Source organism: Urtica dioica, chromosome 9, assembly GCF_054948205.1.
Source record: "Urtica dioica subsp. dioica isolate 48M chromosome 9, U.dioica_male_clone48M_v1_H2, whole genome shotgun sequence".
In the NCBI taxonomy this organism is placed as follows: Eukaryota; Viridiplantae; Streptophyta; class Magnoliopsida; order Rosales; family Urticaceae; genus Urtica; species Urtica dioica.
In genome coordinates, this window is record NC_142764.1 from 7,348,021 (window position 1) to 7,375,921 (window position 27,901).

The following is a 27,901-nucleotide window of genomic DNA, read 5'->3' on the forward strand; positions in this document are numbered from 1 at the left end:
AAAAGAATTTAAATCAGTTGACTGTCTCACCATATTCGTCAATCAGTTGACTGTCTCAGTTCGTCAGCTCGTCTCACCATCAGTTCGTCAGCTCGTCTCACCATCATCACGTCAGCTCGTCTCACCATCAGCACGTCAGCTCGTCTCACCATCAATTCGTCAGCTCGTCTCACCATCAGTTCGTCAGCTCGTCTTAGAATCATCACGTCAGCTCGTCTCACCATCATCACGTCAGCTCGTCTCACCATCAATTCGTCAGCTCGTCTCACCATCAGCACGTCAGCTCGTCTCACCATCAGTTCGTCAGCTCGTCTCACCATCATCATGTCAGCTCGTCTCACCATCATCACGTCAGCTCGTCTCATCATCAATTCGTCAACTCATCTCACCATCAGTTCGTCAGCTCATCTCACCATCAACGACTATCCAAGTGACGAGCCTCTTCGAACTGTGCAATCCAAGCTCGATTTCTTCATCATACCAAATCAAGCTTGAGGGGATGTAGAAAATCAGTTCGTCTCAGCATCAGTTCGTCAGCTCGTCTCACCATCAGTTGGTCAGTTCGTCTCAGCATCAGTTCGTCAGCTCGTCTCACCATGATCACGTCAGCTCGTCTCATCATCAGTTCGTCAACGCATCTCACCATCAGTTCGTCAGCTCATCTCACCATCAGTTCGTCAGCTCATCTCACCATCAGTTCGTCAGCTCGTCTCATCATCATCACGTCAGCTCGTCTCATCATCAGTTCGTCAACTCATCTCACCATCAGTTCGTCAGCTCATCTCACCATCAGTTCGTCAGCTCGTCTCACCATCATCACGTCAGCTCGTCTCACCATCAGTTCGTCAACTCGTCTCAGTTCGTCAGCTCGTCTCACCATCATCACGTCAGCTCGTCTCATCATCAGTTCGTCAACTCATCTCACCATCAGCATAATATTCAATTCTCAATCTGTTAGCTAGTTAAGATTAAAAATATGAATAAATGAAAACAAAAAACCTAGACTGAGAGCTAATTAAGTTTCCGTGAAACAATTAAGAGGAAATCTTAATTCGTTCATTGATTTAACACTGTCCTATATGGTTGTTGGTATCGTATCATTATTCAAAATATTAATTAATTTGTAAACTTCCTCTAGAGTTAAATTCAGAAATAACACAGTTCTTAAAATTTAATGCAACTATATATGCTACAAAAAAACATGTTTTTATGCCATACATATAAAATTTATTTCCAAATCTTACACAAAGCTAATTATAAAAATAAATAATTAGCTAAACTTAACGAGTTGAATTTTGAATAGAAAGCCGGTCAAATTTAAGAACACAATCTCCTGAAGAAACCTTCTTCACATTTTGATCTCTCTATTTTGTCATAATTTGGATGTTTATTTCTCGCAGCAACCTAAATATATTAAAATCACCACAGCCTCAAAACAATAGCAGAAAAGCCATTAAACTTTCAATAGTTGGAAAGAAAAAAAAATTCAAAACATCAATTTCTTAGGTTGCCTTCACCGTATAATTCGACCTCTCCAAATCTCGATCCCGGGCCTCCGGTGCCACAATCCGTGGCAGCAGGCCCGCCTCCGATTTATGCGTCTTCAGTGTGTCGACGATCGATACCTATATGCGAATCGATCAGAGGCGTGTTCTCGGAGTTTGATCTCGAGACTCCAAAGGACAGAAGCTTCGCAGCGTGGAGTTTGAAATGCTTCCCATGAATCAAAGTGTGACAATGGAGTCGGAGCTGGTGTTTGGTTTCACCGTTGCTTTGGTAGAGAATATATATATCGAGAGACAGTGAAACATGAATCACAGAGCAGATGGTGTGGATGTTTTTTTTATTTAGAGAGAGAAGTCAGCAACATAGATAGAATAAAGGTGGGAGACACTTCAACAGATAAAAAAAGGGTGACGCGGACGGTTAGATATTTTGTGCTTGACACGTACGTCAAAGTCTGTTTAATATGCTCTACACAGGTGACTCATAGGATGTTTTTTATTTTTAGTTAGAAAGAAGTCGGCAAAATAGATAGAATAAAGGAAAGAGATATACTTCAACAGATAAAAAAAGGTGACGAGGACAGTTAAATTTTTTGTGCTTGACACGTACGTCAAATTCCGTTTAATATGTTCTACACAGGTGACTCACTCATAACCATTTTTTTTACCACACAAATATCTACAGCATGACAAAAACAATTTGTAAACTCTTTTTTAGCTTAAGTTATCGTTCTCCAGAAATTATGCCACTTGTTTTTTATGTTACTTTTTGTTATGCTAGAAGACAAAATGTAGAGGACCTGCTTATTATTATCTACACATATATGTAGAGGTAATAGATATATATATATATATATACATATATACATATATATATATATACATATATACATATATATATATACATATATACATATATATATATATATATATATATATATATATATTTGAACTTTTTAAACATCCCCCGAAAAAAAAAAAGTTAAATTACTACATGCTATACATTAAAGTAAGGTATAAAAAACGCCAACTTTTCTGATGAGAATGCAACGAGTTAGGCCACATTATTAATGGGAGAAAGGAACCCACACATCGTGAATGTAGGAATCGACCTCATTCTTTAGATATAAATTATTAGGAAATTGTTCTAAATAGGAGTAAAAAAAGTGTTTTGACTTTTTTGGACTTTTTTTTTCAAAATGTCACAAATAGGACCTCCGACATTTTTTTCATTTATGTAATTACCATTATATCCTTATTTATTTACTTTTTGTAAATGTCAATATCTCATGAACCCCACTCTCACCTACCTCTCTCTCTCTCTCTCTATTCTTTTCTTTATCCTTATATGTTATAATAAAGTACACACATAAATAATTAATAAATTAGACACATTTTTTTTATTTTTATGAAATTAGTTTGATTTAACTTCCATGAAAATAATAAAGTACACACATAAATAATTAATAAATTAGACACATTTTATTTTTTATTTTTATGAAATTAGTTTGATTTAATTCCATGAAAATATTAAAGTACACACATAAATAATTAATAAATTAGACACATTTTTTTATTTTTATGAAATTAGATACATAAATATGAACCTCACATCGTACGAGTACATCATGTGCAGGCAAGGGATCTCCGACTCGGACGCCGGTTCCTAGCTGAATGGTGCAAAGAAGAGCATGATGGTTGTGTCGGAGTTCATCGGGTGTTTCCCGATGCTGTTTCATCAAAAATATTATATCATTCTAACAAATATAATGTTAGATGTATTGTATTTGATTCTGACCCATTTCTATCTTACGTTATTTGCGTGTAAATAAAATAAAAAAAGTGATGTTATGTGATGGCATATGGACATTGATTGAGGCTTTGGAATTTTAACTCTTAATTGTGTAGATTAGAGGATCATAAACTACTACAATTTGGTGACAAAGTTTTTTATGAAATTTTCAGTTTCGTGACAATATAGTCACAAAAGTAAGCACTTTCGTGACTATATACTCATGAAATTTAGCACGTTCGTGACAAAATTGTCAATAAATTTTGAATATTTTTTTAAATTCATCCAAAATTAATGGATACTTTGATGTATTATTCTATTGAAAGTTAATCCAACCTTCAATGGACTACTAGTCCGTAAGCAAATATATGCCAAAGGAACAAATTATTTCAAACGAAAGTGTATAAGAAAGACCCTATTTCGTGACCATGTTGTCACCAAATCTTCCAATTTCGTGACAAAATGATCATGAATTCCATTATATTTGTGACCAAGTGGTCACGAAATAAATTATTTCCGTGATCAAGTGGTCACGAAAGTTCAATCTTTCGTGACTAAAAAGTCACTGAAGTCCAATTTTTGTGACCTGTTTCTCACGAAACAAATGTATTTCGTGACCTTTTTGTCAAATTTTTATGACTTGTTTGTACTTTAAATATTTAAGTACAAATTTACCCGAAAATAGTTGTTTTCAAAGTGGTAAAAGAGTGGCGTTGGGAATTTAAATAAGAAAATAAAAAAGAAACTTAAGAACTAATAATCCATGAATACACATGGATAATGAGATAACGTTTTCATTTTAAAATTTAAAGAATATCATATAGTCAAAACACATGTATTTACGTCACAAATGAAATAAAAGCAGCGAAAGTAAGCTTGTTTATCAAAATTGGGGTCGTTTTCGTGACTTACGTGTCACGAAATTTTGGACTTTTGTGACTGTTGTGTCACGAAATTCTAGACATTCGTGACCTCTATGTCACGAAATTAGGGACTTTCGTGACCTTTGTGTAACGAAATTTGAGACTTTTGTGGCAACTTTGGTCCTCATAAACTTTCTTCTACATTGTTAAATGAGTTGATTTGGAGGACTAACATCGCTAATACATGAATTATCAATAAATTCTCACATTAAAGATAAGTTAGAGGAGAAAACGACATGTCGGACGACATGATGTTAAACCTCATTAACTTATAATCATATGTTTAGACTACTTGACATTCTTTTTCCATTTGAAATGATGAAATTATACAAATTAATGTATATCAACCACACTTCACAATGTACAAGATACATTCTTTCCTCAAGATCTTATAGGTAAGTAGAGCTTGGCTTACAATGTATTTTTTTCAATTTTTTAATTTTTATATTTATAAGAACCATTGGTCCCCGAAGACGTATTTAATGAAATAAAAGAGAGATTTCTCTTTAAATTCCATAAAAGTATCCAATTTCGTGATTGAAATGTCACGACAACGTACTGCTTCGTGACATGAAGAGTTTTTTTTCGTGACAGCTACCTCACGAAATCCCAATCTTTCGTGACAGGAAATTCATTAAATCCCCATTTTTCGTGACAGAAAAGTCACGAAATCCCCATTTTTCGTGACAGGAAAGTCACGAATCCATTTGTTTAGTGACAGGAAAGTCACAAAATTTTATTGTTTTGTGTTATTATTTATTAAAAACTAATTTCATAAAAATAAAAAATGTGTCTATTTTATTAATTATTTATGTGTGTACTTTATTATTTTCATGGAAATTAACACAAAATTATTTCAAAAAATAAAAAATGTGTCTATTTTATTAATTATTTATTAAAAACTAATTTCATAAAAATAAAAAATGTATTTATTTTATTAATTATTTATGTGTGTACTTTATTATTTTCAAATTTTTATTTTTATATTCATAATAACCATTGGTCTTCTACGACGTATTTAATGAAATAAACAAGAGTTTTATCATTAAATACCATCAAAGTGTCCCATTTCGTGACTGATATGTCACGAAAACGTATTGTTTCGTTACTTGAAGAGTTTTGTTTCGTGACAGATAAGTCACATTATCCCCATTTTTCGTGATAGGAAACTCACGAAATCTCCATTTTTCGTGACTGGAAAGTCACGAAATTCCAATGTTTTGTGACATAAAGTCACAAAATCCCATTTTTTCTTGACAAAGACGTCACAAAATCTCTGAATTTCATGATAGAGAAGTCACAAAATCCGAACCAATTACGTGAAACATGCTCTCTTTCGATCTTTTGATCTCGTTTGGCCCTCATAAACTTGCTTCTAAACTGTTGAATGGGTATTTGGAGGGACTATCAATCCTAATACATGCTTTATCAATAAATTCCCACATTAAGGAGAAGTTAGAAAGGAAAACGACATGCCGAACGACATGACGTTACACCTCATTCACATATGTTCATATGTTTAGACTACTTGACATTCTTTTCCCATTTGAAATGATGAAATAGTACAAATTAATGTATGTCAGCAATACTTCATAATACAATACGCATTCTTTCCTCAAGATCTTCTAGGTAATTAGAGCTTGCCTTACCATGTATTTTTTCAATTTTTTTATTTTTATATTTATAACAACCATTGGTCCCCTAAGACGTATTTAATGAAATAAAAGAGAGATTTCTCATTAAATTCCATCAAAGTATCCAATTTCGTGACTGAAATGTCACAAAAACGTACTGTTTCGTAACTTGAAGAGTTTGTTTCGTGACACATACGTCACAAAATTCCAAGTTCTCGTGATATAGAAGTCATGAAATCCTCATTTTTCATGACATAGAAGTCACGAAGTCCCATTTTTCATGACAGATAAGTCACGCAATCCCCATTTTTCGTGACAGATAAGTCACGAAATTGTTGTCAATGGTTCCAACAAGAAGAGTTGTAATCCTTATATTATACATTTGATATAATAAAGTCTCATGAAGACTCTTGCTTGTAATTGCTTATTCATTAACACTAGTACAAAAAAGACCTTTGCGTGCGACTTTTTTCGCACCCAAAGGTCAATTTTCGCACCCAAAGATATCTTTAGGTGCGACTTTGGGTGCGACTTTTCCGCACCCGAAAGTCCGCACCTAAAAGTCTTAGGTGCGAAAAGTCGCACCCAAAAGTCATGACTTTCGGGTGCGACATTTAGGTGCGACTTTCCGCACCGAAAGTCGCACCTAAAATGTCACCAAAATTCGTGGAAAATGCGGGTAGCACCCGATACTTTCCCGCCATGACAAGAAATAATGCTTTAGACGTCGCTCTATTATAAAGTGACTTTAAATCTTTGAAAAACGTAATTATTATCAATGCTTTAGTTGTCACCTGATTTAAAAGTGACTTCAATTCTTAATTTATTTTTAAAAATAAAAAGAAATTGAATTCATTCACATAAACTCACAGACTCTCAAACAAATAAATTAAGCTTAGTCTCAAACAATTAAATACATCTAATAAAAAGTTATAGGAAACTGCCAACTTATTGAATCAACTACAAGAACAAAAATAAATATTGATTAATTTTGCATAATATCACTTTCACAAATTTATTCAAAACCAGTTTGTCAAAATGTTTTCCTTTTAGTTGCTGTTAGTTTCAGAACTTGACATAAATGTTAAAAGTATCATCCTCTATGTTGTTGTCAGTTTCATATATACGAGATACACCAGAAGCATCCTCATAATTTTCTCTGTCCCATGATCTCTGCACCGAAACTGTCGCGTAGTACTACACCTCCAATAATCTGTAAATATTCAACAATCAGCTTAAAAATGACACTCAGTTAGAAAGACCAAACTGAAGTTATTAGAACAATATATGTACAAGGTGATAATTTAAAAAGAGTAATAAATGTCTTTACTATTACTAGAGTGGCAAAGAGGACACCAAAAAAGGAACATCTAATCTGGATTACCCCTTGACTACCATGCAGAGGTGCCAAATGAGGGTTTGAAGTCTAACTTACAGGAATTTACTACCTAAACCATAAATACCAAAACTTAGCAGTTACCCCTTGACCATACCTAAACCATCTAAGACATAACAGATATTTATCAGTTTGATTGAACTAGGTTAACGTATTTTTGTTCTAGACGAAAAAACAAATCATCACATCTAAACTTACTTCTTATTTATTAATAATACAAACTGGCAGGAATTATTGATGGTTCAAGCCCTAGTTAGAACGAGACAAAATTCATTAAGAGCATGAGAAGGGATAGAGCAACAGAGAGAGAAAAGAAATAATTTTTTTTAAGTATCATGTCTCACGACTGAATGTAAATTTGTGGTACTGATTGTGGTAACTTCATAACCTTGGGTGATACTCTTAAGTTTACCAAGGACACTTAATTAATTTATCAAATCAGCACCATACTGAAATAAAGCTTTCAATACACTACCAAGTTTTATATGGCCAACCTTGATTGCTACTTCTTCACCATCTTTCAGGACATCATGGTGTACTTGGGCAATAGAAGCACCTGCGATTGGAGTTTCATCAAGAGAGAAAAATCTGAAACATGCACAAAGCCCAAGAGTAATAAACATAAATTGTTTGATAAAATCCTCATATGAAATAGGAAGCCCAACAATGTAAAAAGGTAAGAAAATCTTCAGGATGCATTTTAAGAAGAACTATAGAAGAATTTGCAGTCCAAGCCTTTGAAAAAGGGATACACAAAACAAAATAGAAGAGATTATCAAAATTCCCACTTAATAATAAGTCTAAGGTTTGAAAAGGATGAGATCAATGTTGCCTATCTGTGACTCCTACGTTAAAATTATTGATTGCAAAATTTAAGTTGGCAATAAAACTAAGAGTCTATCTCTCATACTCTCCTTTTAAAAAAAAAAAAGCTTGAACAAAATAAATAAAAAATATTAAAAAAGAGGTAAAAGTGGCTCGTTAACATACAACAAACAGAAAGAAAGAACTTATCAAGCAAGTGTGATAGACAGATTAGGAGGTTTTGGTATTCTAAGATACCTCATTTAAAAATTAACTTTATAATATCTCTCGAATGTAAAAAAAAAGTAGAGAATCCAAACACAAATCCACAATCAGTTAAGTCCGTATATCTCAGATTACGGTACGAGACATAACGGCCTAAACACATCCCATGGCCAAAGCAAGGCTCGGCCAAAACAACCAAAATTCGGCCAAGCAGCACAACAACCAGAATCTCCAGAATTTCACACACTCATCAAAGCCTCATAACAACATTAACACTCAAACAACATAATCCAAACAGCAACCCAAACCTTTTACACGGCCAAGAGTAACAAAAACATCAAAAATTCGTCCAAAAATCGTTTCAATACAAAACGAAGCTTGTCGATCGAAACCCAAACACCAAACGAACCACAAAACACTCCAGAATTATCAAACTAATCTCAGAAATTAAAAGCCCCAAATCATAATTCCTCAACCCTAATTTTTTTCCAATTTTCGGCCAAAAATTCAAATACACGCTCAGAATTCCCAGCTTTTAAACCCTGTTTTCAAAAATTCACAACTCACTCAAATCTCAACGGATTTACACGTTCTTGGTCATTTTAGAAAGCCCATAACGTCTACTTTCCAGGAAAAATATCAACAAATCCAAATTAAATAGGTACCGAACTTCCCACCTCAATTTACAGAGGCTGTTCAAATAGTTCTAACCTGACTAAATTCCAAATCATTCCAAATACAAAAACAACCTTGAGGGATCAATTTCAACTACAAATACGATCACAAACTCACTTCAAGAATCATCCATTTTATTCAGAATAAAAAAGCCCTAAATCCACTTCATAAACCCTAATCCAAAAATCAATCCGGGCAAGCTACTCACCTTGATTCTGTGATTTTCACGCTGTCCGACGGTCCATCACTCTTTTTCCGGCGCTCGTCCTCGGTCGATGTGCTCCGGTGACTCACGGTTGTTCTCCTCGTCACAGCCGGAGCGTGCACGGTGGAGTTCGGGGCTCGCTCGGGTTGTGCTGGTGGCCGAGCTCTTCCTCCGCGAGCTCACCTCGCTCTCCTTCTCAGCCTCTCTCTCGCTCGATCCCTCTTCTTCGTTCCGATTGAGGTCAACAGCAATGAGGACTGGAGAAGATGAGAGATATATATATTGAGCTGGAGAGAGAATGTGAGAGAGCGAAAGTAGGATAGAGAATGTGAGAATGTGAGATATATATAACATGACCTAGAATTTTATACAAAAGGGGGGAAAAAGACCGCTTAAAACATTTTGACTTTTGGGTGCGACAATGTCGCACCCAAAAGGTAACCTTGATTTTTAGGTGCGACTTTGTCGCACCCAAAGGTATTAATGAACTTTTGGGTGCGACTTTTCGCACCCAAATTAAAAAAAATCAACGAAATTTTTTAGTTGCTTCAATGTCTTTTGGATGCGACTTTTCGCACCCGAAAGTCTTTTTGGTGCGACTTTTAGGTGCGAAAAGTCGCACCCAAAAGTCATCCGCACCGAAAGACTGTATTTGTAGTAGTGTAATAAAAAGTTGAAACGTTCATTCATTCCTCCTTGTCTGTTTGAAGCTTTATGATAAAACATTAGTCTTTAGTCCATAAACAAACTAAACAACTTACAAAGAGATAAATGTAGATTTGCATGAACAAACTCTTCGTAGTTTGCTTAAAACGATATATTCGCAATCTAAGGGTCAAATGACTATTGACCTCAGTATGATTGTTAGAAGAATCTATGATGTCTGGTTATGGGGCATTGAGAGTTGGAGACTCTATAGTTCTTCTAGGTATCTTCCGAAGGTACTGAATTGACCAGTGCACTTCTAGAGACAAAATAAGAACAAACCATTTAACCTCTTATGTCTCGAAGTCACTACGTATGAATTGCATCGTGCTTACCTTAATCCTGAAATGAGACATGCCATTTCACAGCTTACGTATTCTCATTTGAGAAAGTCAGAGTTCGGACTCACTATGTGATTCCGAACAGGGCCTATTGGTGAAATACTAAGTTGTGAGAATGTCATGAGTAACTTTGTGAAGTTCTCATAGATATGGAATTCATGTACAAGATTGCTGAAATGCAATGTATATTACCTCATGCTTTGTTCCTTTGAGTGTGAATAAATGAACTGGCCAGTGTCCAAATTGAGTCTTGACTCTTTTGGATGAAACAATGTGACTTGTTAGCTCCTCGTCAATACATTGTTTCTAACTTATTCACAAGCGACAAAGGAGTTGAGGAAATAACAGCTAGAAGGGTAAAATAGTAATTTTGTAAATCCCGACTAGCTGATGATATTCATGAAGGGTAAACACTGATAATATTATGTGGATCCACTCATTACAATTATGTTGAATTCTTGAGTAGAAAACAAATTCATTTGAACCGAGAGATTTTCAGTGTCAACTCTTTAGTGGAGTCAGTTGACATTAAGCTAAACTTGGAAAAGGTTTTGTGAACTTTTGAGTCCAAGTGTTTAGCTCAAGCTTTGTTCATTTAGATCCATGAGGTCACTGTCACGAATCACATCGAGTAGGAATAGTTCAACTGGAAGCTAAGTCAAAACAAGAACGAAAATTGTCAAAAGGGTATTTTTGTCTTTTGAGACATAGGATGAAATGAATGTCAATAATTTTTTTGACAAGGTCATTTGATGACTTAATATCACTCGGCCAAGTTAGTTTAATTGGGCCTTGTGGATTAATTTCATTTCATAAGAATTTCATTGAAAATTCTTAATGGACCTTTTTCATGTTGTCATGAACAAATGGAAAAGCTTCTAGAAGGCCTTTCTAGAGTATTATAGGCGCCCAACATACCCAAAGAAAGAGAGAATATTTTGTGCATAAATGTATCAAGATACTTGCCAAAAAAAAAAGAGGAAACAAATTTCCTATGCATGCCATAAGGAAATTCGGCCAAGGCTAGAGAAAGGAACAAAATAGGAAACAAATCAAGGCTTCTAGAATGCCTTGTTGGCCGTGTGACTCTATGAAGGAAAAATGGAAATTGGCTCATGAATATGTGATATTCTATAGAAGAGGAAATTACCTTATTGAATGTGAGACCTCTCCTATAAATAGGAGCCTCATTCCACAGATTTCATTCATCCAAGTTTAAGAGATTTGAGAGACTCTCTCTCTAGAACTTGGCCGATCCTCTCTCTCTCTCTCTAGTTAATTTTTCGGTTTTTGTTTTGGCACCTAGGTCCTCATTTGACCTAGTGTTTAGCTCTGCGACTTCAAGACTCGTTCTTAAGTCGTAGTGTTTAAAAGTGCCCACACACTAATTCCTTTTCTCTCGAGTGATTTAGTGATAGAAACTTTCTTGGTTTCTCGAGTTGCCAAGAAAGAAAGAGAGACGTGCTGCGAGGGTGACGAACGTTTCAACCTTCCGAAGGCTCATCAACGTTCAAGCTTCTAAAGAGGTTAGTAATCTTTAATGCTCATATTAAGTTTTTATTTACATGTGCTTGCACTTTGTCTAGGTTAGTAAAAACGTTTTACTTGAAAAAGAAATTTTTTAAAATTCCGCCGCTTAACAAAGCGTTAAACTTTTTCTTAAACCCTAGATCGATTCCAACAGAAATCTCCATTTTTCATGACATAGAAGTCACGAAATTCTAATTTTTCGTGACATAAAGGTCACGAATTCCCATTTTTCGTGATAAATACGTCACGAATTCTCATAATTTCGTGGAAGAGAAGTCACGAAATCCGAGCCAGTTACGTGAAACATGCTCTCTTTCGATCCTTTGATCTCGTTTGGTCCTCATAAACTTGCTTCTAAACTGTTAAATGAGTGGATTTGGGAGGACTAACAATCCTAATACATGCGTTATCAATAAAATCCACACATTAAAGAGAAGTTAGACGGAAAATCGACATAACAGACAACATGACGTTAAACATCATCACCTATGTTCATATGTTTAGACTATTAACATTCTTTTCCCATTTGAAATGATGAAATAGTACAAATTAATGTATGTCAACAACACTTCACAATACATGACACATTCTTTCATCATGATCTTCTAAGTAAGTAGAGTTTGACTTACCATGTATTTTTTCAATTTTTATTTTATTTTTAAATTCATAACAATCATTGGTCCCTTAAGACGTATTTAATGAAATAAAAGAGAGATTTCTCATTAAATTTCATCAAAGTATCCAATTTCGTGACTGAAATGTCATGAAAACGTACTGTTTCGTGACTTGAAGAGTTTGTTTCGTGATAAATACGTCACGAAATCCCAATTTTTCGTGACTGGTCGTGATAAATACGTCACGAAATCCCAATTTTTCGTGACATGATAGTCACGAAATCCCCATTTTTCGTGACAGGAAAGTCACGAAATCCCCATTTTTTGTGACATAGAAGTCACGAATTCCCAGATATACGTGTCAATTACATGAAACATGCTCTCTTTCGTTCATTTGATCTCGTTTGGTCCTCATAAACTTGCTTCTAGATTGTTAAATGAGTTGATTTGGAGGACTAATAGCGCTAATACATGGGTTATCAATCAATTTTCACGTTAAGGATAAGTTAGAGGGGAAAACGACATGTCGGACGACATGACGTTAACCTCATTAACCTATGTTCATATTTTTAGACTACTTGACATTCTTTTTCCATTTGAAATGATAAAATTGTACAAATTAATGTGTGTCAACAACACTTCACAATACATGACACATTATTTCCTCATAATCTTCTAGGTAAGTAAACCTCATTCACCTACGTTTATATGTTTAGACTATTAACATTCTTTTCTCATTTGAAATGATGAAATTGTAAAAATTAATATGTGTCAACAACACTTCACAATACATGACACATTATTTACACATTATATTTTATATTTTTATTTTCCACATTATATTTATGTGTGTACTTTATTATTTTCATGGAATTAAATCAAACTAATTTCATAAAAATAAAAATAAATATGCGTCTAATTTATTAATTATTTATGTGTGTACATTATTATTTTCATGGAAGTTAAATCAAACTAATTTCATAAAAAAAATGTGTCTAATTTATTAATTATTTATGTGTGTACTTTAATATTTTCATGGAATAAAATCAAACGAATTTCATAAAAATAAAAAATGTGTCTAATTTATTAATTATTTATGTGTGTACTTTATTATTTTCATGGAAGTTAAATCAAACTAATTTCATAAAAATAAAAAAATGTTTCTATTTTATTAATTATTTATGTGTAATTTATTATAACATATAAGGACAAAGAATATAGAGAGAGAGAGAGGGGGTAGGTGAGAGTGAGGTCCGTGAGACATTGACATTTACACAAAGTAAATAAATAAGGATATAATGGTAATTACATAAATGAAAAAAAGTGTCAGAGGTCTTATTTGTGACCTTTAAAAAAATCCAAAAAAAATCATTTGCATTTTTTTTTACTCCTAGTTTTGAGTTTTGGAAAACTCCCTAAATTATTTGGCCTTGTTCAAGATCGGCCACAAACTTATTATTAAGCTCGGCCTCATTAATTCATAGGGACCTGATCTAGTCCGACTAACAAGACCACGAAAGTCAAAACGATTCGTTTCTTGTTGTTTAGGGCCATGCCAAAATAATGGTTACCCGAAACGAATTAATTGGGTCTTATAGCCCAATCAATTATATGAGTCCGGCCCATTCAAATCGGTTGAGACAACGAAGATGACACATCGCCCATAGAACTCATCTTTCACCATAAGACTCGGAGTCATTTCACAGAATCGTCTTCCACCTTACGGATCTTTTAGGACACGCATCACGATCGCGAGAACTATGATAACAAATTGTTAAATGCCCCTGACAATCACACAATTCGGCTCCCTATAAGTTCAATACTCTTCAAAGAAATTGACACGATTTTTCCTTACGAATATATTGTTGAAGTTCTCTCAGCTCAGCCTTTTCTCCTTATAAGAATTTTTTAGTTCGACCAATGTGGCAATTCATATTCAATAATAAGTTTGTTATTATTGTCATTTCCTATTCATTTTAAATTTATATTTCATTTCAATTCGTATAATTATTAAACCATGCTTATATTATTATTTGTATACGATGAAATCTTGAGATTCCATAAAAATAAAAGGAGTTATTCCAAAATTATGACATCCTCGGTACTTTTGGACCAAAATTCAATATGTTAAAATTAATCCAAAAGTAATATTTTCTCATATTTGTTTGTACAAAACTACCTTCAATGAAATATCATTTTTCTTTTATATTTTGTCTATCTAGTTTATTTACATGATCGTCAATATTCTACATGATTTATTGATATTGTCGACATTACAATTTTTTTTTTTTGGAAACTTGGAAAATCTAAAAAAAAAACCAAATATTCAAGCAAACCAAATGAAAATCAACTACACATCCGAAATCAATCTCATTTCGAGCCTCCTTCATTTACCTACGATGATTTAGATTTATTTGTCATGACTTTATCTTTAGGGTTTGGATTTTGGTGTTTCTTTGTCATTTTGAGTGAAGAAGAAGAAATCATGACGGAAAAGAAGAAGAATTGACGTGGAGAGAGAGAGAGAGAGAGAGAGAGAGAGAGAGAGAGAGAGAGATGTATGTTCATATCAATGTATTTCACGATTACACTCCTTTCAAAACCTCGCATATACTTAATAATTTGAGAAATCCGAAGAAAAAAATATTTTTAAGAATATTGACATTTTATCTTTTTATTGACATCAATCTCAATAAATCTTCAAACGATTGAGAAATTCTTTGAAGATTTATTGACATTGATATCAATAAATTTTCTAGATATCAATAAATCTTCAAAGAATTTGGTATGTTGAATTTCCAAATTTTTTAAATCAATTTTTTTTTTAGATTTTCAAATTTTCTAAGTTTTTTAATTTCACATACCAAACAAAAAATGATCTGTAACTTTGCTTTTGTGACAATTAAATAAATAACAAAATTAAATACAAAAGAAAATAAAAAAATATTTTATACAATATTTTTGTACTTACAAATATATAAAAGTCATATTTTGGATCAATTTTGATTCATTGAATTTTTGTCATAAAGTATCGAAGATGTATAGTTTAGGAATAATTCAGATATAAAACAACAACTTCATTTACTAACTGTTCGTGATTGTTAGAGGCCCAATTTTGGCACCTAACACACGTTGATTGATATACGATGATTAATATAAATTTAAAAATTAACGAAATTAAAGGATGGAGAATTATGATTTCTATAATTTATTCCAATTATTAAATGTTCTGCTTATTATAAGATTTGACACATTTAGTTTTAAATTATTTGAACCTTTAAACTACCATTAATATAAAATGAGTACTGGATTCTTCAATGCTAATCGCCAAATCAGATAAAAACAAATTTTTAAACCAACGCTATCGGTAACTAAAAATAATAGCAATTCTAAGTTGCTTTTATTATTATTATTTTTTATTACTTAAAAACGTTAACAAAAATGCAGGATTATTAAATACCATTGCCAATGATAGTAATGTTGGCAACGCATAGCTTAGGCGTGTTCTTTATAAACTCTCATTGAATGGACACCGTATAACAAATGATAGTAATTCGTAGCTGATAAGTAAATTATTGCTGAACGGACTGAAGCTGTGTAACACAAGAAATGCCAAACTGAATGTTTGATTTTTTCCCTGTTTTATCTCAAACGAACTGCAATTTTTATTCATCACTTGAGTCGCCTTCTCTTGAAAGTTTTAACTTTACGTAATTCAACATTCCTAACTTTACTCAGTTGAAGCCTTCTTGCGCTTCTCAGCCTATAAGACCCGCCACTAACATGGACTGAAACATCCCTGCTCTTCGACTTTCTATGGTTACGACTCTTGCCTCGAAAAGAGCCGTGAAACCGAGTTGCTCTGGTATTATGCCGGATTGATTGAACGCTATTGTCCCCAAAGAAATCTGTCTCGGTCTCGTCACTCGAACTGTAGTCATAGCCTCGCTCGATATCCCGAAAACGCCTGCGATGACGTCTTCGGCGGCGATTGACCCTCTTGGTGTTCAGTAGCTTGTGCCACAAGAAACATGTGATATCTTCCAACGCAAACCAGTACATCTCACAAGCACCCCAACACATTCTACAGAGACTTTTTCCGATGCATTGGCACAGCCCAAGCTTGAATAATATGTAGAAGAACAACAAAGCTGAAGAAAAAAATTTCCAAAGAAAATTCATGAGTGTCAAAATTGTCAAAGACAAAGGTGAGTTTGAAGCTAAAGACTATTAGAGGGAAACTTACTTATGTAGCAAAGGACCAAGATCATCATTAGCCTCAAAATATTTGAGACGCAGAGATGCTCGATAAAGCAAAGAAAATCCCATGGTCCAGAACAGATTCCCCTACACATGCAAGGAAAAAGTTCCACTCGTTTATTACTCGGGTAAAAGCAAAAGGTAAATCACCAAACTACTTAAAATTACAAATCCTGTGAAAAAATTAAATAACCATTGTAAAATGGTTTATTCAAAAAATTTGATTCCCGTGAGGTTTTCCTGATTAAGAATTTTAGTAAAAGTGTACATATAATGACATAATTCGAACACGATTCGTTTTGTTAAATACATACTCGCAGGATTGGCCAAATATGGATTTCAGAGGAGCCATGAAAGCGTTCCCAAGAAGATCTCCAACGCCATTTGTGACTGTACTGACCTCGTTTCCCATTCTCACTCATACAAACATTCACTTTGTGCCTTTTTCTGCTGAAGATCTGAAAGCATACAACTTAATTATCAAATGATCACACAATTATCAGAAATTAGGTTTTATGCTTTTTGGCATATCAGAAATCAGGTTCTTTATTGTTTTCCAATTTACTCACTAAGCTAAACAAACGGAAACCGAAGAAGCAGCAAAAATTTTCCCAATGAAGAAGGAACTCAATGGAAAGATGCGATTCACCTTATAATCAATAATTTGAATTAAAATCACTGTAAATCATTGAAATATGGAATGTACTTTATGTTCAAAGAAACAAACTGGACAACTAAACATCAATAAATTCAAATGTTTATAACCGACTGCTCTTTTTTTTTTTTTTTTTTTTTTTTTTTTTTTTTTTTTCTGGATTTGAAAACATAAAATCGAAATAAATAAATTCGGATCAAATCAATAATCCTAAATTCAAAATTTGCAAATCCATTTTCTCATCGATAATGTATGTATTTTGACATAGTGATTCAATCCAAAACCATATAAAAAAATAAAAAATAAAAAAAATAAAAACACTTCAATCAAAATCCCTAAACCACTCACCTTCCCTCGCTGGTGGTAGAGGCGTGTTTAGTGACTCGCCATTGAAGTTGCCATCCTTGTGGATGAGGTCTGAGAGAGAGAAAGAAACCTAGCGAGGGACGGATAGAATGGGCGTAACGAGGGAGGAGTGGGAGTGAGACTGCGTGAAATGGTCCCTTCATTGCGTTTCGGTTCAAAACGACTGTATTTCCCCGACGGTTTTCCCGGTTCAGCTCGGTTTATTATTATTATTATTTCTTGAATTTTTTTTTAATGACTCATGCTTGATTTTTTTTTTTCTTTTTAATATCGTCCTTCAACTAAGATATTTAAACATTTTGTACTCGGATATTTGACTTTTTTAATTTCATTCCTATAATGTTAATATTTTCTTGTTCTGTCTAATTAATTCTACTAACTATAATTGTTAAGAAAAATATCTATATTTTTCCACCTACAAATAAAAATTTAATACATGACATTGAAAAATCGATCCCCATTTATCTATAAGCCAAATCTGATCAACCTTAAATCATTTTGAGGCCATTTATTATACGTATAGCATCTATTCACCCTAAGTAATTATTGATGGACCATAAGCGAATAATAAGTGTTTGAGTAGGACTTCGTCCTTCTAGTCGAATGACCAGACACGACCCAATGAGATGATAAAGGGCCCATGAGTCTACGGGCCCACAGATAATAAGCTTAAAACATTTGACGAATTCACAAGATGCGTGCATGAGAATGAGTTTCGATTATCTTGCGGGAAATTCGTTCAAGTAAAAAAAGAGTCATGGTTAGTTGGGTCGTGATGACAAGAGAAGAAGGATACGTGGCGCAAGCAGGAGATGCAAAGATAACGGCTACCACCACGTCACGAACTTCCCTTTCTTTTAGGATATAGGATTTTAAACATTGTTTTTTTATAAATAACCTATTTGAGAGAAGAAATGTATTACCCATCACAAATGACTCTCAACTGTATTATTCTCATTAATATTCAATAAAAGCTATTCATAACTAGTCTCCCTTTCGTTATTTTCTCCTCATCATCAGTTCTTGAATCTGAGCATCCACGACGCGAATTTGAGGCCCATTAATCATAATAAATCATTCATTTTGTTTAAAATTTTCGTAACTGTTTGATCTCGATTTTTTTACATCACCAATAAGACCAAGTCGATTTGGCACAATTCGATCACATTATTCCAAAACGACAAAGTCATTGTGGGTTAATATTAATAAAATACCAAATGAGCCAGCCAAAGAATCTTATTTGCGCATGGCGTATGTCCTTGGACAAACTCGTCTCATTTGTCTTCCTCGAAGCAACGAGTGGTGCCACATCACGAAAGACCATGTCGTCTGCCATGAGACTCGGACTTGTTAACCAAGTCTGCACTCGTCGTTTAAATATTTTGGGAGATGTGTTATGACAAGATGAGATTACAGACGAGCTGATCGACTGGTGGCTCCAAAGAAAACGCACTTCGTCTGTCTATAAATTTATTTCACTCACGTTTTCATATATTATCTTGATTGTAATTTCAGAGTTTGACTTTTTCTGCTTCATATAATCGTTGAGTTTGACCATTGTAATTGAGATCGCTTATTCAATATAATTGTTATTATTTTTGAATTATTTCGTTATTTCTATTTCATTTTGATTTACTTATTTATTAGAATCTCGAGTTTATCTTGTATTCTTAAACGACGAATTCTTGAATTCCTCACCAACTAAATTAAAAAGACATATAACTCATCAATAGTTCGTGATTGTTGAGGCCTAATTTTGGTATCAGCACTTACTACCTTTAGTTTGTTCTCTATGTTGCATATCGGCAGACCTTAACTAACTCGATTAAGGTTAGTGAGGTTGTTGACCAATAATCTACCACGCAAACCTTCCTATTGCACGACTACATCATGCAGTAGAATTTGATCACATTTTTTTAGTCGTGCAAAATATTTATGTGACAGAAGCCTTTGCCAAAGAGTGAGAATACGAAAACTAATCATCACCTCTTCTTCGAATTTGCATTAACCAAAGTCTGATGGTTCTTGTACAGGTGGATCTCTTCGATCCTTGCAAGAGGTAATTATATTGTAAGCTTGCTGCAGTGGCTATTGTCTCATAAGCAAGGAATCGATTGCGGAAGACACTTGGAGTTCGTTGCTTTTACAGCAAGTTTGATGGATTTGATATGGAGAATTCGTAATGACCATTTCCATGATAAGGGCACTTGGACAATAATGATGCAATCAAGACAGTCGAGAAAAGCTCCGAGCTCTACCTCAAAGTGACTGCAAAGAAGCTGGATAAGGAAATGGTGATCATGGAAGCGCAGATGGAGACGGCTCAGAGACGACCTGATGCAGAGTGGGTATGGATGAACTCTGATGCGGCGTGGACAAATGGAGAAGGGGCGGGAGTTGTAGTTCTCCGTAGCTGTAAAGGATATCCCCATGAGGTGAGGACGGGTGCCATTAACGCGGAATCGGCACAAGAAGCAGAAGCTATGGCGCTTCAGATGGCATGTGAGTGAGCATAAGAGTGGAGATGGATAAAGGTGCGGCTACAGCTTGACGTTAGTAAAGTGATCAAGGCTTGTGGAGAGAGAAGCTATAGCCCCCCGACTAGAGATTGATGGGGCTGCTAGACCAATGCAAATTTTGAATTTCAGTTTTTAATATGGATTCCCAAAGGTCTTAACTCTGTTGCTCATACTTCTTGTAAATGGGCGATAAACGCCAAGGTTTTTGACAGCTTTACTATCTAGGATCTTCCACTTGGGATAGTACAAGGCTTTGTTTCCGTTTGATAAAAAATCAGACTCCCCGAACCTAAAAAAATAAAATTGAAGTCAAAGAAAAATTTAAAAAACTTTTTATTTATTAGTCGAGCGATCTGATTCTTCTCCGAGATCTCGGATTTATGATTTCATTAATCCTTGTTAAATAATTGTTCTTCTCGTGATATTTATATATATATATATATATATATATATATATATATATATATATTAATTCAATAAAATGCTCAACGCAAATCTTAATTATTCAAATACAATTTATTTATTTATTTCATTACATGATCTCTTGACCGAAATTTGAGGCTTATAAATCAAAATAAATTCTATGTCTTAGATCCAATCCCATAAGAAAAAAAATCTATATCATAAATCTAAGATTCACATATAAAGAATAAAAATAAAAATCATACTAAAAAAAGATTTTGTTGTACAAAAATAATACATAAAGCAATAGTAAAAATAAATTAATAAAAACCTCCATTTGATAAATGGTCAACCGACATTGATTCGCATGGCGAAGATGGGCTTAAATTCGGACGACGGCTACGAAAGATCAAGAATCTCTGTTAGCGACAGACTCAGCGTAAATCGAAGAAAACAGGGACAAGAAGGAAAAAAAAAAAAAAGAAAAAAAAGGAAAGGTACTTTAGCCTTCTGACAGTCGAGATTAGAAACTAAAGTGTAAGTGACCAAGAGGAACGGCAATTCAAGGAGAGATCAGCTGTTTTGAGCATACCAACCACTGGGGAATATAATTATTATTGACCACTTTTTCTAAATTGCCCTGGCATGAAAACAAAAAAGGCCTTCATTACGATGATTCTCATATTGCCATCGATTTCCAGAACATGCCATCATTACTCTTGCTTTTTCACTTTAAGCCTTTGATTACATATAAACACCACTTTATACTTGAAAATAATCCCTCTCTCTCTTACACACAATTCACAACTAAATGGCGCCTCCGAACTCTCTAGAAGCTGATCACCGGGTAAATTTCCGAGCGCCGCCACCGTCTCCGGTGCACTCCGGCCGACGGTCCTCCGTCACCAATGACGAGTTTCTCACTGGGTTCCTCGAGCACTCTCTGCGCGTGCCGCCGCTGATTCTTCCAGACGCCGTCTTCCCGAAGCATCGCCGGATCGCCGCTCCGCCGGTGATCGATCTCGGCTCTCCCGGCTCCGGCGCGACGGCGATCGCGGAGGCTGTGTCGGAAACGGGGTGCTTTCAGGTGACGGGGATGGGGATCTCCGGCGAGATGGCGAGGGCGGCAGCGGTGGGGATCTTCGCGGTGCCGGCGGAGAGGAGGACGGCGGCGGTGAGGTCGCCGGAGATTCCATACGGGTTCGAGGGAGAGAGCGGGGATTTGAACGAGGAGTTTGTTTGGACTGTGGATCAAGGTTTGGACTCTCTTATGGAGGGAATTTCGCCTCTTCGTTATTCCCACTTCCGGTAATTAATATAATATTGCATGCATTCTTGTTTGCTTTTTTGTAACACTGGTTTTTACGTCATGCCACTCACGGCGTTTAGCGTTCAAAGATTAAAGACAGTTATAAAATTTCTTTAGAGGAGTTAATATATATCATTCCTTTCATGCATATAAGTTCGATTTTATGTCAAATGCTAGGACTAAACTTTAAAGTCAATTTTTTTTACTCGGGAACAATAGCAAATTAAGAAACATCAAATTCGATTATAGCGTCATTGTTGCTTCTACGTACGTGTTGCTGAATTATTTATTAGTTTTTATAATTTTTTAAATCACAATTGACCAATCGCATCCTTAAAAATATAAGAAACATATAAAAGTTGCTTAATGTTTATGAAAAATAATACTAGCTTAAATAATAACAGAAATCAATTTTCAAAATATGGATAATTTTGCATTATGCCTAATATAACTAAATTTAAAATACTAAACCATAACATCTTAAATAAGTCACCATTTTTGTATAGTTTTCTATGGTTGAACGGATGAAGATATAACTTTTAATGTATGATATGTGAATAAAATATAAAATGCTAAATTATAGCATCTTTAATAAAACAAGGGTTCAAGAGTATATACATTAGAAAAATGCTAAAAGCTAATACAATATATTATATCTTGTGTGTGAGTCACAGATGGAAAATATGTGTATTTAACTATATAATTGGATCAAATTCTACTAGATATAAACATGTATGTTTATTTAATTTTTTTTTTTTAAATATTCAAGAGGGGCTGTAGCCCCTGTTGCTTCGTCCATGTATACTTGGTTGTTAAATTACATCAAATAAATTTTAATTTTTGTTACACACGAAAAACATTAAAAAAAAAAAAATCATAACTAAACTATTAAATTCCGTGAAAAAATAATTCAGTTAAAAACATATTGATACGCGCATTAACGTAGTTTCTTAGCTCTAATTTACTTAGGTCTAAATTTTTGAAGAAGAAAAGGTAAGTAATAGAATGTATATGCAAAGTATATAACAATTATGTTTTCTTTCTCGTATGAACACAGGAAACAAATGGAAACCCTTTTGGCCGAAATCGAGAAAGTTGGAGATAAACTACTTTCAATGATCTGTCTAAACAACCAAACGACAAAGTTTGATTCAAATGAAACACATATTTGGAGACCTAGAGGAACGCTCTGTTGTCTGTACAAAAACAACAAAACGAGTGTCCTAGATAAAGATGGCGATAATTCAGAGTCTTTGAGACATGACGTCATAAGGAAGCTTGTACGGAGAGACGAACACTCTCACGCCCTTTGCCTTCATATATGTGGTGGCTCATCCGAATTTCATGTCTACTCCAAAAGAGGATGGTTTTCTTTTCGTCCTCACAAATATGCTTTAGTCGTCACAATCGGTGATCAAATTCAGGTACGTTACATTATGCGATAATCAGAAATACATTACTTAATATCATAAACATTTGTTGATAAATTATCATGTCAATCTTACCAATAGTTTCTATAAAAGAAAAAAAAAAAAATTCATGCATGAAATGAGTCATTGTTATGCGCCATAGAAACTTCGTAAGGTAAAGATTTATTTAATCTATTTGACATTCTATCATCTATAAATAGAAATGACATTTTATCATAATTACTTCACATTTATTTATATCACTTTCAGTTCAAATTATTATTTTACAATTTTGTTAATTTTTAAGATATGTTGGTTGTTTTCCAAATTGTAAGAGTCAATTTAACTACCTAGTTAGAGTGGCAACTGGAACTGTAAAGATACAATTATCTAATTACTTTCTCTATTGATGCCAACTAGGCATATAGAGATGGAATAATTTCTGTGTTAGTTTTTATTAAAAAATGATTTTGCATTTTTTTGTCACTGAAACTCATCTCAACATTTGGGGATGGGGTGATTATCATTGAGCTAACCTCCTCTTATCGTTTCTATGCTATTTTTTATAGAGAAATAATGTTGATGATATTTGTACTAATTTTTGTAATTTATAAATTAAAAGTAAGAATATTATGTGACCCCATTACATTTGATATCAATTACTTTTTTTTTTTTTTTTTTTTTTTTTTTTTTTTTTTCCCTTTTTGCAGACATGGAGTGGTGGAAAATACAAGCATGTGATAGGAAGACCTATCTTTATAAAAGATGAAGAAGAATGTATTTCAATGGCCTTTCTTTACTCTCCTTCAAACATTATTGGTTCAAATTCCAAATTACCCCAAATAAGATCAGAAAATATTATTTATCTGTATGAGCAAGTCATATTAGCTATATTCTTATGTGTTATTTATCAATTTCTTGCTTACATCTGCCAATTTTTTTAGACTAAATTTATCCTCTTTGGCACTGTAAACGACCTTGGTCCGGACCAAAAGGTCAACCGACGTATTGTCTTCATTTATAAGATTGTGTTAAAAAAATTTATATACCTTTCGGGCTTGAGCTTTACTTGTAAGAACAATTCACCTCTCTCTCTCTCATTGAATTTGGTTTTACATCATGATTACATATGTGTGTATATCATGTCATAAATATTAGTTCAAATATTTGTGTGCATACACAATGAATGAGATTATATTGTTTGTTAACACTCGGAAATCGGGTCAACACTAAAGAGCCATCGGCGGTTCAACTCAAAGTCAGACCTTGAGCTTGCACGTAGACTGGTGTCGTCAAACGCCTGAAATCATCGAACTCTAAAAGATGATCGGGAGTCTGGTTGTACCTGTCACTTGTGAGAGGAAACAAACATGAACTAAAGGGACCTGGAAGGTTTTCCTTCTTCGGACACTTCGATGTTCAACATTAGTATTAATGTAATGTGAACGTGTATAGAGCGAACGTCCTCTTAGCTCGGAATCGTTTAGAGTAGTTTATGAAGGTTTGAAAGAGTTTGAACTTTCTCAGGTATAAGATTTTACTTATAGAATAAATAATAGGAGCCCATATTTATAGGCGGATGGGTTGAGGGTGTGCGCAGCCCAAATTTGAGGTAAGCCCACAAAGCCTCGTGGGGAGAGCTCGCACGGGGCTTGTGTGCCTCGCTAGGAGGCGCAAGGCCATAGGCGAGGCCCGCTTGTCGGTGGGCTAGGCTTGCGGGACTCGAGGCAAGGCCTTGTGCTATCAGGCAGGGCCTGCTCATTGGTGGGAGAGGCCTCCTTGAGCAATCGAGTGGGGCCCTGTTATGGGGTTCCCCGAGACTACTTGCGAAGCCTGCCAAAGCTAGGCCTCCTTTGGAGCTCGCGAGGCCTGCTCTTTCCGGCTGAGCTTCGTTCGTGGCTCGCGAGGCCTGCTCCAGCGAGCTGGACATCGCCCGTCTTTTTGGCGGGGCTTCTTGGTTATTTGGGGGCTCGCTGGAAGTCCGCGAGACATGCCTTTTGAGCTGGGCCTCGCTAGTCGCTCTCGATGTCTACCTGGGCCTTACCCAGGGTTGGTCAAAGATTGGTCTCATGACGGAAAAAATAATTGCATTCTTCGGATTCCGTCGTATTTTTTTTTCGATGGTCGATTTTGACCCTATAACATTAACCCTCCCAGCTTTGCAGGAGTCTTCGACTGTCTTGAAGCTTGCTTGAGTGATTTCTACCGTCATTCCGACCGGAACTTCAACCAACTCAAGTGGGTTTCTTTTTTATTTTTTTTTATTTTCCTTTAATTAGTAGTGGCGGGTCAATTTTGAGCGAACCCCATACTTTCTTCTTTCTCCTTCGATCCCTTTTTCTCTCTCTTTTTTTGGCGACGCCTTTGACGTCATGGATCTCCACCACGTGCTCGATGGTGGGACCGATGCCTCAGACTCCTAGTCTATAAGGGCTCCGCCTTTTAGAAAATTCTATCTAGACGGCATCCTAGACCATGAGACAATGGATGAGGCGTTTTTCGGTGCTTATGCCAACGACCTTCCGGCGGAGACCATCATCGCCGATGTTGATGATGATACAGCAGATCGGGGTGTAGGGGCCGATCTACGCGTGCTGGCGGAGAAGCGTCGCGAGGAGCGAAGACCGGAGTTGAGGAGCGATGGAGACGATAGCAGGCTAGAGCAGCTTGGCCGGGCCGACCTTGGTCGGGGTGAATCTGGGGAGTCCATATCTTCGTGCCCTGCTTCTCAGGGCAGGGCTCTCCCAAACGGGATCCCCAGAGATGGCGAGGCCCACCAGGGCGAGGTCCGTTGGGGCGATGCTCCTCTGAGCGGAGCCCAAGGCGACAGTGAAGACCCTTTTCGGCGAGGTCCTGCCGAAGGGGGTTCAAGGCGAGGCCCGTCCTGGCGGGGCCCTTAGAGGCGGTGACCCCCAGCGCGTGAGGAGCGAACCCCACACGGCAACCCCCCAGTTTTTGGTGACCATGTCCGAAGGTGACGTCTCCGGGTCGGACTACCCCTCCCCCTCCAAGAAATCCATTGGGATCGGAGAACCAAGTCCATTTTCTTTGGTTACAAAGGCCATTTTTAATGGTCTGACGGACCTAACCCTGGCGTTTAGGTCAGTCGAGCCGAGACATTCGGCCGAGGCGACAGATGGGATCGTCTATCCAACGCTCGACACATGAGCGCCATGACTGCCTCTCCAGAGTCGCTGAGGGGCGAATACTTCATTCCTCTCACTGTTGACAAACTGGTACTGAGCGAGACGATCATCCATCACGTCTTAGCTCGGGGTTCATTGCCATCCAGCTGGAGAGTCTGCGATCCGGCCTGTGGTTGCGATTTCAGCCTATTGTTCAAGAACTTTAGGCACGCTTAGGGATATGTGCGGCGCAATTGGTCCTGTCCTTTTACCATTTCATGTGCGTCTACCACATTTTGTAGTATGAAACCAAGGCCCAAGGGAGGGTGATGATGTCAGACGACTTTTGGAACTTCTTCTGCCTTTATCCGGTGAACAAGGGGCCGGAACACTACTACCCCTTGCCTCTCCTGAACAAGAAGCTGTTCCACAATATGCCTGGGAAGAACCACCACTGGGAAGCCCACATGGATATGGGTTTCGGCGAACGCGGTCGGAATGGTCCTTCGGGCCTTTGGGAATTTTGTGCCGCTCTCGAACAACGCAGAGGGTTTTGTGCGGCCGTTTGTCCAAGTGTTCGGCCAGCTTATGGGGTCGGTATCGTATTTTGACTCACCTTGGTTGCCGATTAGGTCAAAATTGACTTAGTTTTTCTGACTTCCATGCTGGAAAAGTTAGTTAGGAGTGTTCTGCCTCATATATGTCTCCGTGTTCTATCTTTCAGCAAGGACCATGGCCCCACCTAACTTTTCGAAAAAAAAATTACATTGGTCAATTGTTTGATTTTTCTGACGCTCTTTCTTTGTCTTTTTTTTAGGTATGCCTCACGCAAGACACCGCTCGAACCACTTTATGAGTGAGGGTTCGAAGGAGAAAAGGCTGGCCAAGAAGGGTGACCTGGGCAAGAGAGGTTCCACTAGTGAGCCTAGGAGTCCTCCTTCGAAGCGAGTTCCTTCTTCTCCGGTGCGTGATCGTCATTCTTTGCCCCGAGATCATCTTCCCGAAGCATGCCCGTACCCTCGATCCTTGCCAGTTCGAGAGACGAGGGACTTAGGCAAGCGTCCATCGATAGGGGACGAATCTGCCTCTGTGCCGAAGCATGCGCGTCTCAAACTCAACGCAATTACGAAGTCGGATGAGGGGGCTCAGGGGCTGTGTCGGAACCTTGTGCGGGCAGACGAGAGGATTTGTATGGATTATCTCGTCGAGGAAATAATTCGTGGATGCGGTGCCCTGTACATCCATCATGTTGAATCGCCCATTAAGGTACGACATCGCTAGTTTTACATGATATTTTGTGTGTTCTGGTTTTGAACGTAATCATTGTGATTTGCAGATGCTCTTCTCCTCGCTGAACATGGCTTACCATACTCGTCATGACCTCGGGATGATGGGCGACTTGGAGGACAAGCTTCGGTTCTCCCGGTAGGAGCTGAAGCGCGTTTGAGTCCAGCTTGTCCTTAAATGGGAGTTGAAGGGTTCTTTCTCTGATCCTGCTGAGATCCGG

At 36.2% G+C, this 27,901-nt stretch overlaps 2 protein-coding genes and 1 long non-coding RNA gene across 4 annotated transcripts; 1 reads left to right on the plus strand and 2 right to left on the minus strand.

Moving 5' to 3' along the window:
• Positions 1-6,819: 6,819 nt before the first annotated feature.
• On the minus strand, positions 6,820-9,456 carry LOC149384762 (uncharacterized). Its single transcript, XR_016301152.1, has 3 exons — positions 9,163-9,456; positions 7,745-7,838; positions 6,820-7,067 (listed from the first exon to the last, which is right to left on the minus strand). It is a non-coding gene; the product is annotated as an uncharacterized LOC149384762 (long non-coding RNA).
• Positions 9,457-15,824: 6,368 nt separating this feature from the next.
• Positions 15,825-17,799, minus strand: LOC149384763 (uncharacterized). The gene is made up of 4 exons (XM_089626798.1): positions 17,613-17,799; positions 16,924-17,067; positions 16,596-16,696; positions 15,825-16,500 (listed from the first exon to the last, which is right to left on the minus strand). The coding sequence occupies exons 2-4, from the start codon at positions 17,019-17,021 to the stop codon at positions 16,022-16,024; spliced, it is 678 nt and encodes a 225-aa protein (XP_089482924.1). The 5' UTR covers positions 17,022-17,067; positions 17,613-17,799; the 3' UTR covers positions 15,825-16,021.
• Positions 17,800-20,874: 3,075 nt separating this feature from the next.
• Positions 20,875-24,349, plus strand: DTA4 (downstream target of AGL15-4). Of its 2 annotated transcripts, XM_089625101.1 has the most exons (3): positions 20,905-21,859; positions 22,918-23,284; positions 23,980-24,349. In XM_089625101.1, exons 1-3 carry the CDS (start codon positions 21,363-21,365, stop codon positions 24,211-24,213), a joined length of 1,098 nt encoding a protein of 365 aa, XP_089481227.1. In that variant the 5' UTR covers positions 20,905-21,362; the 3' UTR covers positions 24,214-24,349. The 2 variants fall into 2 exon arrangements, with proteins under 2 accessions (XP_089481229.1, XP_089481227.1); XM_089625103.1 differs by lacking the exon at positions 23,980-24,349 and having other exon boundaries at positions 20,875-21,807; positions 22,918-23,132.
• Positions 24,350-27,901: the final 3,552 nt, after the last annotated feature.

Excerpts from the sequence above, each read along its gene's own strand:
- DTA4 (XM_089625101.1), top strand. The coding sequence starts at position 21,363 with ATGGCGCCTCCGAACTCTCTAGAAGCTGATCACCGGGTAAATTTCCGA. Across the intron at positions 21,860-22,917 it reads CTTCGTTATTCCCACTTCCG|GAAACAAATGGAAACCCTTT; the intron begins GTAATTAATATA and ends GTATGAACACAG. Across the intron at positions 23,285-23,979 it reads CAATCGGTGATCAAATTCAG|ACATGGAGTGGTGGAAAATA; the intron begins GTACGTTACATT and ends CCCTTTTTGCAG.
- LOC149384763 (XM_089626798.1), bottom strand. The coding sequence starts at position 17,021 with ATGGGAAACGAGGTCAGTACAGTCACAAATGGCGTTGGAGATCTTCTT. Across the intron at positions 16,697-16,923 it reads ATATTTGGCCAATCCTGCGA|GGGAATCTGTTCTGGACCAT; the intron begins GTATGTATTTAA and ends TTGCATGTGTAG. Across the intron at positions 16,501-16,595 it reads CTTGGTCCTTTGCTACATAA|CTTTGTTGTTCTTCTACATA; the intron begins GTAAGTTTCCCT and ends TTTTTTCTTCAG.